The 10,058-nt window shown below is 36.9% G+C and overlaps 2 protein-coding genes across 2 annotated transcripts; one reads left to right on the top strand and one right to left on the bottom strand.

Annotated features, from left to right (window-relative positions):
- The first annotated feature begins 2,577 nt into the window (after positions 1 to 2,577).
- On the top strand, positions 2,578 to 6,065 carry LOC108681267 (protein lin-37 homolog). The gene is made up of 7 exons (XM_018170284.2): positions 2,578 to 3,107; positions 3,335 to 3,476; positions 4,036 to 4,117; positions 4,365 to 4,513; positions 5,044 to 5,218; positions 5,426 to 5,568; positions 5,842 to 6,065. The coding sequence occupies exons 1-7, from the start codon at positions 3,050 to 3,052 to the stop codon at positions 5,882 to 5,884; spliced, it is 792 nt and encodes a 263-aa protein (XP_018025773.1). The 5' UTR covers positions 2,578 to 3,049; the 3' UTR covers positions 5,885 to 6,065.
- A 515-nt stretch (positions 6,066 to 6,580) lies between these two features.
- LOC108681269 (protein SGT1 homolog) lies at positions 6,581 to 8,729 on the bottom strand. The gene is made up of 5 exons (XM_018170287.2): positions 8,526 to 8,729; positions 8,203 to 8,304; positions 7,817 to 7,895; positions 7,484 to 7,617; positions 6,581 to 7,177 (listed from the first exon to the last, which is right to left on the bottom strand). The coding sequence occupies exons 1-5, from the start codon at positions 8,727 to 8,729 to the stop codon at positions 7,070 to 7,072; spliced, it is 627 nt and encodes a 208-aa protein (XP_018025776.2). The 3' UTR covers positions 6,581 to 7,069.
- Positions 8,730 to 10,058: the final 1,329 nt, after the last annotated feature.

Here is a 10,058-nt window from a genome sequence, read left to right as displayed (position 1 = left end):
ACCATGCCAAAGCTGACCAGAAGGTCGTTCAGCTGACGAGCCGATGGGTCGTCGATGCAATCCAGTCGAACGTTTAAATCGCCGGTGATATGGACATTGCCGAGTGCATCTATCCCCTCCGTTTCGAACCCCTTGCAAAATATTGTTCATTTGGTTCTGACGAATATTATAGGTACCAAGATACCCATCAAACTTCTTGTCGAACTTTGATTTTTTCTGCAAAGACGTATAACAAATTCAAAATAAATAACAAACAAAAAATAACAAAACCACTTATGTTTAATTTTTCAACTTTGACGGACGGTTCGACCAGGTTGATAATTTGAAACAAAATTTAATGATGCTCGGGCAGTCACCCTTTTTCGTATCCGTTACAGACAGGTACAGACTACAGGGGACAGGGGCTTTCATGGAGGCCGGGTTCTTCATTGGTTTCTCATGTTATTTAGGTTTGATCACTCATTACCTAAAAGCTAGTTGTACAATTTTTCCTTAATTTGTCTAAAAACTAAAGAGCCGGCTGAAGTTAGTGAAGTAGAGCTTAAAATTGTAATCAACTAGGCTACCTACTACCTAGGTGGGGCCTAGGCCCTAGGGGCCTCTGGCCTAGAGCTCTAGGCAAGTAGACTATGGCATTAGGGAGTATTAAGTAGCCAAAATCAAAGTGCACTCTGCAGCTAAGAAATGCCTTGTCCCAGACCCCATTTGCCCATCACCCCAGTCCCCAAAGACTAGTATGGAATATATCTACTTGGCGAGCCGCGACTGAATTTTTTGAGCCGTGGTTTTATGGATTTGCCAGCCGTGAACGTGATTATATTTCTACGAGCCGTGATTCTATTTCACCGAGCCGTGAATTCCATATCTCGGCCATGAAAAGCCATTTACGAGGTGCGAATGCGAATTTATTTACAAAGTTTATGCACGTGTTACCCCAAATCTCTAATTTTACCCTTAAACAGTCAAACGGCAACAATAAAATTTGTCTCTACTGTAAGTTCAGCACGTGTTAATATACAGTCTGACCGCTTTGTCCGCTTTGACATGACCGCAACTATGCGCGATCTTCAACAAACATTTTGTTTATTTGTTTACATTACGATGTTTATGTTTTTTCTGCAAGATATTTTTGGCGGAAACGGTAAAGCAATGCGGATTGCGGAAGTTGAAAATTTTATGAAATGACATGTTTGCGAAGTGCAAACCGCGATTTTTTAATCAAACACAAATTTATGACATTCGAGCCGCGAGATTTCATACCTACTGAAATTATATGAGATTAGAGCCGCGATATTTCAGACAAAAATAGGACTTTTCCAGACTAGCCCAAAGAGAGCCAATTGGGAGTTTCAGGCAGAATTGCAAGTAAAAACAACTGTTTCACTCAGTTTTCTGAAATTGCATGCACAACGGCAAAAATATACTGTTTTTTCTTTGTCATTTTTATGGAAGAAATTGTGCTAGGTTGTCCGTTCACTCCATTGTACTTTGTAGGATTGGGAAAATTGTATGCACTGACAGCACTGTAATGCACATATGACTTACCTTGGCCAATTTTGTTTCATTCATGCAATTTGCAAATAGGTGGCAATAGCCAATAGCTGAAATGCTGAATAGCCTATGCTTGATTTTACAGTATGGAAACTGGACTGAAATTCTAAGCTATTAAAAAGGCTTCACTGGCTTACCATAATTAACAATTCTTAGAGAATTACATAGGAATTGAAATTCAAATTAGAACCATATTTTATTGAGAATTAGTAGTTGCTAGAAACAAAGGCTCCCAGTAGAAATATGTGCAATAAAATATGGTTCCTTTAGGTTCCCCTGGAAATAACTCTTAGAAATAAGGTTCCCCCATAGCCTTATACCTAGATACATGTTGATCTCCGGTCAAGACTACTAGATTGGGCATTCACGCTGTATAAAAAATCTTTATAGCAAAAAAAAAAAATTCCCATCTCATTTGGCAGTTAAAAAATATTCAATTAATAGGTATTCACTACAATCCTAGAACTTGCTAAAAAAACTAAAACATTCAGATTCAATAATACATGTCATTGACTATGATTGACATCATCTTATAAAAATAAAATAATTTACTAAAACATTTACCACAAATGCACAATCACCATTGCCTTCCTATCTTCAAATCTCTCAATCTTCCACTCCTCAAGACTCCACTTTTATCTTCCTCCTCCATGTGCTCTTTCTTCACATTAACATAGCTACAGTTGTTTTATAAGGCTGTCTCATAGTCATTGCCATCTACTCTTTTCTTTTTCTCTCATACCTCACTTTGTTGATCTAACCTCCCACACTCAGTCAGAATCACCTCTATCATAAACTGTTGCAATGTTGCTGTCTCTGTCTCTCACATATACCCCAGCCCCACATTCCATCAACAAGTGCTCCACAGTTTCCTTCTCATCCCCATCACACATAAAACACTTGTCTTCCCTCCTCTCATTCCCACTGGATGTATGTGAGTATTTATATTCACACCAAGTGCCCATGCCCTCACACAAAACAAAGTCCCCACCTCTACTACCTACATGTGTACATTCATATTTTTGCATCATTTTAATATCATATAGTTTTAGAGTGTTCTTTCCATCCATTCCATGCTTCCACACCTTCAGCCCATAGTCTTCCACTTGCTTATTTACCACTTTATCCCAGCTGCACCTTGTACTGCTTCACCCAATGGTCCTTTGGCCCAGTGGGCCATTGGCGCTCCCATGCTTCATGCATATCACACTTGCATATCAATGCACATCTACGTGCCCATTTGCTCACCTATATTATCCACATATACATCTTTCAGGGCCAATATTTATTGTCTATTAGTTCCTGTCTAACTTTATACCTACCTCAAAACTAATCTCATTCAAACAGTCATTCACTTGCGCAGCTCTTGCAGGACTGTGATTGTAAATTAATCAAAAATAAATTTTTACTACTAATAGGGGAAGTGAAGGAGTAGAGTAGAAGTGTTTGATAAATTATTTCCTTTTAAATTCTTAAATTTCAGAGGCCAAATTAATAGATGGCTATTGACCAGGACAGTGACAGTATGCGGGTCAAGTTGGAGATTGATGAATCAGGTAATTCATTAATATCTTGATATTGTTTTGTAAAAGTTGAATAAAGTAATATTGGTTTGTTTCTATTTATATAATAACTGTGAAATAATTTTAAATTATATTGATTGAACTTTTGTAAAAAGAAACTTTCATGCATTTTGATTGAATGGATACACTTCTTTTCATCTTGTCCAAGTATAACTCAGTTTGCATGAAAAGATTGTAATTAAAATGTGTTGCCACTGCAGCTGGTGATTTGGATGTGGCTCGGGAAAAGTTTGATAGCGCATTGCAAGATTTGTTCTTTAAAGAAGAAGTATCAGATTCAGAAGCAGAAGATGTACAAAATGCTAAACAGGAACCTAGTGCAGATTTGTCTGCTGAGAGCATGTAAGTTGCTGTTGCTTTATTGCATGTCATTTGCTTTTGGCAGCAAATCTTGTGTCAAACATGAATTTTTATTTGATTGATTTTTAATCCTCTCTAAATCAGCACCTTGCTATTAATTGGCTCAAAATTAAGTGTAATTATAGATGCATTCTCTTGTTAGACTTTTTAGATTGCAAGTTAATTCTCAAGATCATTTATGACCAGGAAAACTCCATCCAATGATTAAGCACAAGGAAAAATTTTTTATTATGTCTCTCCTGCACAGTTTGGTGTATTTCCGGTTTTTTTATGTGATGTTTAAACTTAATCTAAATGCAATTTTTTATAGTCTCAAGACAAGTTGATGAGGCAGATATGCAAGTTTGAAACAGTCTCAGTTTATTTAACTTAGTCATCTAAATTAACTTAAGTTATACATTATATATATATATATATATATATATTAAGTTTTGGTTACTGAATCTTGATTGATGGCAATTCCTTCTCTAATTGAACTATTTGTAAAAGCATTTCATTGATTTACATTATCTTTTTGATTCTAGCTCTGAAATTATTGCAGGGAGACAGGCCTCGAGTCAGCAGCAACCCAGTCCTCTCGACCCCCTCGCAAAAGACGGCGTAAGGACACTGAACCTGACCAAGTAAGGCTTAATATATAGAAATTAATTTTCAAAGTGTAAAGACTATCAGCAATGTGGGATTAAATATCTCTTGTAGAAAGTAATCTTCCTTATCCAATTAGCCAAATGAACCAAGTTAAAAGTTGAAAAAAAATGTGTTGTCTAATTTTTATATGATTTAGATGGATTTAATCTTTAATCATCAAATTTTATGACAGGAACTGTAAAATAACTGCTTGATTATTACCATTTGCGTGGGGTGAAACAGCTTAACAGCATGGCTGCAGGCAACAACCAGCAGAGCAGCTTTGTGGTGCGCATTTTTGACCGCAGCATCGACCTCGCTCAGTTTGCTGCTGATGCACCACTCTACCCCATCTGTCGAGCTTGGCTCCTCAATGAACCTAATGCCGAAAGGTAAATAAATGTTCTTCTATTTGGATGTATATGTAATGTTCTGAAGTTCATAATAGAGACGGAATTTGTAATTATTTAACCTGCATTTTTGTTGAAGCGAACCAAGTCTACAAAAAATATAACTCAGTACTTACTGCAGTGAGTGACAAAGAGCACATTTTCTCGTCGACAAAAACGTGAAGTCACGGACGGACAGACAGACGGACATGGCGAGCACAATAGTGCATTTTTTCCATAAATGAGAAGTTCGCAAAAAATTGCTTTAACCATCTCCGTCTCTCATGTATGAGAATCTGACAAAATATACGTAGTGTTACGAGTGACGTAGTGTTACGTAGTGACAAAAATACGTAGTGTTGAAATGACCTACATCATTAGTCTTAAGATATGCCATGAAGCATCTAAGGATTTTCGCCAGAATTCGAATCATCTTAATTACCGTTCGTGTTTAATAGTCATGTTCACAACACCATGTTCAGATGAACGGGACTGGCATATCTAATCAAGTGTTCACACCCCTCTATGTCCAGAGGGACCGGGCTGACAGATCTAAACGCTGGTACCCCATCGCCTCCTGAAGGTGCAGATCTGCCCGAGGTGTTATCCCTGCCTCCTCCTACACCTTGGGGGCCTGAGTATGCCGACCGTCTCCATCCCCTGATTCCAGCGCCACTACCAGCACCTCCTCTTGTGCGCCGCGACACGGTACCTTAGCCTCTTCTTCTGACAAAATTAAAATCGCGATAGAAATGAAAAATAAGCACTTAACCAAATTTCCTTTCCATTATTACGTTGGGACTTGGGTACTTCTTGATTCAAGTGTTTTTTGTCTCGATCGTAGTTAAGGCTACTGATGCTATGACATTACCCTGCAGAAGGTTTCAGGGTTAACATTATTCTCATTGATTGCAGGCACTTGGCTCGCCTAGCGCATCAGAGCTGCTCAACCATCACCTGCAACACTGGAAGAACGTCAGACAGACCTGGAAAAAGGCGTCCGCTGCCGCAGATGCGCGATATGATGAATCTGCTACAATTCTCAGAGAAATATTTAGGTTAGCTTCATTTGCTACTCGATATAAATCGTCATTTGATATTAGCAGTAAATTGTGTTCAATGTCGATTGAAGCCACTTTATGAACGAGAATAGCACAAGCGGGAGACATTACATAGTACATTTACACCATGAAATAATGAGCAAAATTCAAAATGCCTAATTGAAAGTAATTACTTTTAATGTCTATACAAATGTTGGAGGCCATTCATTGATAGTGATACTCGTTAGTTCCATGTTCTGATATGCATATTGAAGAACTTTTTAATTACAGCATACACGCAGGTGGTGAAGTGTCTTCGAGCGCCACAGCCTGACCTACGCCACAAGAAAAGGGCTCATCACAGCAAACCTGGATCCAAGTCACAACCACATTTCATCTACATTAGGTCCATCTCTCAAATTTCTGCGCACTTAACTTCTTCAATTAAATGCCGAAAATCTAGCCTAAGGGTACGCACACAGTGAAAGCAGGTTTGCCCGCGCGGGCAACCTGCTCCAACCTGCCACAAGAATGAACATAGGATAATAATGTAAGTGTTCACAGTGAAAACCTGTACGAATAGGCTTCTGTATTCTATGGTTTCAGGCGCCAGCCTGAGCATGCAGGTAACCAGCACGCTGGCAACCTGCCACAAGAATGAACATAGGATAATAATGAAAGTGTTCACAGTGAAAACCTGTACGAATAGGCTTCTGTATTCTATGGTTTCAGGCGCCAACCTGAGCAGGTAACCAGCACGCTGGCAACCTGCTTTCACTGTGTGCCTACCCTAAGAGCTGCGTCATCAGTGTGATGAATTCTGCTGGACGTTTGTATTGCATTCCGAATAGTACAATTAATGATATTTACATTCGTTACTCAGGGCGGTTGATGTTCAATACAGCCCTGAGTGCATAAGAATACGGAATTATGCTCTATGATACAAGACCTGGCTTGTCGCTATATCAAACGGAATAATATTATTTCTCTTCTGCTTAGTTTCATTTACATAATGCAAAGGAAAGAAAAGTAATGAAGGTACTTTTTATTTCGTAAAATAATTGCCATAATTTTTCCGAGATAATTTAATTGAACATCATCAGGATCTGAGGCAGCTGATCGGAACATTTGTGTATTATTTTAATAATCGATGACAAAAAATGTGAATGAAATTCCACTCGCAGCTAACAGAATACTTAATAAGCAAACGCGTTTCTTGAAATGTAAATGTATTAGAATGATACGGAATTATATTCTAGGATAGGGTTAATTATTTCTATGCCAGCTGCATCTTTTATTATATTAGATGGCATAATTTCTAAAATACAGACGCCTTTTCGACGGCATCTGAAGATTTGTATAGATATCCGTTTTCCGTTCGCAAATAAAGGTATCGGGAGAAAGACCCGATGATTCCATTTATTTAACCATTAAAATAAGTTCAATGATGATGAGCGCTAGCTCCATTGAGGTGGCTCATCATAAAAGGGAAATCAGTTCTTGTGTATCAAGAAGGCAGTCAATGTTCAAATTTCTTGTACTCCATTCCATCAGGGGCTTTGACGTCGACAGTTTTAGCGCCCACTTCGTTCCAGTTGGTGCTGAGCACAGTGCCTCCTGACTCCGTCTGCAAAAGAGATGAAAATCTTGTTCTGACCACTAATAAAGAATAGCTTTTCCAATTGAACCGGTTTCTTTATCAAGATTTCTAAAATTCTCGTCTTTCCCTTCGTCATGCATCTGTACTTCAATTTGCTTCATTTGAATCTTCTTCATGCATTATTAATGCGGACTATGATAAATGAGTAAATTAAAAATGTCCAGCTTCTTCTAGCCTATTTTTTGTCAATTACTATGAAAGAACAATATTATGAGTCTAAGGTAAAATTAAGTTATATAAAATACTGCACTTATTATTCATCACTCTACTCACAAAACTTTTATTCATAGCTTTTCTTGTGTTTTCATCAGCATCCTTATAAATTTTCTGGAATAGTTGGTTGAGGGCCTGGTCCCCCTGAGGCTCTTCCTCCTCAACAGTGATGTGGTCCCAATCCTTGGTAGCTGCTGCACGGGTATTATATATATGATCAATACAGCTCATTATGTTCATCATCGCGAAAAAAAACTAATTTTAATCACAGGCTGGTCTCGTTAAACACCAAGTCAATAAATAATCGGAGTTATTCAACGTTTTTAGTTATAGCATAAATTTATTCTGCATTATCTTTCTTCTAATAAAGTGTAATCTTCTCAGAGCTCTTACTTTTTATCACCTGTGGCTGTTGCTCCCGCGTCACTGTCGGCCACCTCTGGGCCACAGTTTTGGGCAGTCGAAGCTCAACCTAGGGAGAAAATGAGGGACATAAAACCAATGCACCCTCTTCTACTGCCATTAGCCTTTTTATATTTTAAAATATAGAATAATCTACATGCAAAGTTAAATTTCAATCTTAACTCTGTAGGCAAATCAAGTACCTATATTAAAAATAAATTTTCAGTTGATTGGAGGTTATATGAAGAAACCAGACTGAGCCCAAGGGCTTTGAAATATTTCTAAGCAATTCTCAGTGGTGGTCAAGTCAGAAAAGCCTCACTGATTTATAGCAATGCTGATAATGCAAATGACAATTTCCAGGATAATAAATTCACCTTAGAGGAAAAAATTTTAAATGTTGCTTCCTCATGCTTGATGGGTGCAAAAAGCTCTACATGGAGTTGGTCTTGATTTTCATTTTCTCTTGCAATTGTCACCTGCAATAGAGCACATTTAAAAATCAAATGAATAAATAGTTTATAAAGGCCTGTTAGAGAAATATCAAGTAAGTAGATGCCCTAAGTATGCCAAATATGGATGCATAACTGTACACTCAGCTTGCATTCTATTGCAGAGCTACATGAATAGAAATGAATTACAAAAAATGAAGGATTTCATCACTTCTGAAACTATTTGAATGACTTAAAACTATACTTACATCTTGTTCAGAGAAGTTTAGCTTTAATTCTTCTATTTTACAATTTTTAGAAAGGACATCAATGATGATCTCAGAGTCAGTCTGATACCATGTATACTTCATTTTGTGAACAAAAAATAGGTTAAAAAAATCTAAGAAAAATTTATGAACAACAGGATCTGTAAATAAGCAAAGTCTGTGCTTGAATGAACAGCCAAAATCCATTAACCAGTCTTTCTTGAAAAGATAGTTCACATTAAATACACATAAAAATAATTTCTGGAATTTGAGGGGTACGGTAATGCTGGTACATTACATTGTGGAAAAACCCACTTGAATTTTTGGTAGCAATAAAATAGAAAAGAAGCAGGTACCAGATATCAGCTCTATATTGGGTTTTCAAATCCATAATGAATTAGTGATTCTTGCTATTTAGTCTACATTTTGTGGGAACTTAGACATTTTTGGAACATAATTATAGGAGGAATAGGCTTCACAAAGGTGCAAACTATTCAATCTTAGAACTTTTCAAACTGTGCCCATCTTTAACATTATTTCAGACTTTAGTGTTAAACCAATCTGCATACCAAAGTTCCTTGCAAGAGAAAAAATGTGTTTGTAATGAGCAAATCTTGTAAGTGCTTATACTTTCATATTCTAATCTGTTGATATTTTGGCTCTCAAAATAAATTAAGATCTTTTCATACTGAAAGCACAATCTGACAGACACAAAGTAAAGTTAAGCCCTGGTATTATACATTATTTGTAAGAACAATACACACAATTTTTTTTTTGTTGTACATGCAAGAATTTTGTTGCAATTTTGCATAATTTTGCTTGCTACTCACAACAACAAATAAAGCAAGTCTGGAAGTTTGTGAGCATATGCAGTATTAAAAGGCTAATGATTTAGTACAAGTGTCTCAGTCCATTTCTTCAGAAGTTTTGAAAAAACTATATATGGTCTTTCCTGCAACATATATATTAGATTGGTAGACAGAAAAGTGAACACTCCCTTGAAGGCTCAGCTGATATGTTTTTGAACAAGGTAAGGGGACCAGCTTGTTAGATATTTAATGCCATATAGCATTATCTACTTCCTTATATATATAACATTATCCATTTGACCATTTCATTTCTTATATACGATGTTTCTCATATACCTTTGAATGGGGTAATAAGGGACGTTTTGAGCATTATTTTTCAACAACTTCTTACCATGAAACATTTCATAAACGAGTTTGGGCTCATTTTAAAAGCCTTTGTAAGAGCTATTGTAAGGCATTTCCAAATAAATTCCATTTGCTATTTGTAAGGTGCCAGATGCAAAATAAAAGCATCCCTACTTACCTCTGGGAACTGGGAAATTAGGGACACTTGAAATAAAACTTAATATAAAGACGTTTGAAGCATGCAGAGTGTACTCATCTATAACTAACAGTACCCTGAACTCCTCCTCTTCCTGTTATAGATGATTTAGATGTCAAATAAATGAAATTTTCTGCAATTTCAACTTGTTTTTCCTTTATTAATATGATATTACTGTGTCTATGG

This window comes from Hyalella azteca, unplaced genomic scaffold (genome assembly GCF_000764305.2).
Source record: "Hyalella azteca isolate HAZT.00-mixed unplaced genomic scaffold, Hazt_2.0.2 contig3849, whole genome shotgun sequence".
NCBI lineage: Eukaryota > Metazoa > Arthropoda > Malacostraca > Amphipoda > Hyalellidae > Hyalella > Hyalella azteca.
The sequence above is the reverse complement of the archived record's forward strand: the minus strand, read 5'-3'. Positions and strand labels throughout refer to the sequence as shown.

What these genes read in the sequence shown, in the direction of transcription:
- LOC108681267 (XM_018170284.2), top strand. Translation starts at nt 3,050, where the DNA reads ATGGCTATTGACCAGGACAGTGACAGTATGCGGGTCAAGTTGGAGATT. An exon ending in GTTGGAGATTGATGAATCAG is followed by an intron (nt 3,108 to 3,334) that starts GTAATTCATTAA and finishes TTGCCACTGCAG; the next exon opens with CTGGTGATTTGGATGTGGCT. An exon ending in AGGACACTGAACCTGACCAA is followed by an intron (nt 4,118 to 4,364) that starts GTAAGGCTTAAT and finishes GGGGTGAAACAG; the next exon opens with CTTAACAGCATGGCTGCAGG.
- LOC108681269 (XM_018170287.2), bottom strand. Translation starts at nt 8,729, where the DNA reads ATGGATTTTGGCTGTTCATTCAAGCACAGACTTTGCTTATTTACAGAT. An exon ending in TAAACTTCTCTGAACAAGAT is followed by an intron (nt 8,305 to 8,525) that starts GTAAGTATAGTT and finishes GCTCTATTGCAG; the next exon opens with GTGACAATTGCAAGAGAAAA. An exon ending in TTAAAATTTTTTCCTCTAAG is followed by an intron (nt 7,896 to 8,202) that starts GTGAATTTATTA and finishes TTTTCTCCCTAG; the next exon opens with GTTGAGCTTCGACTGCCCAA.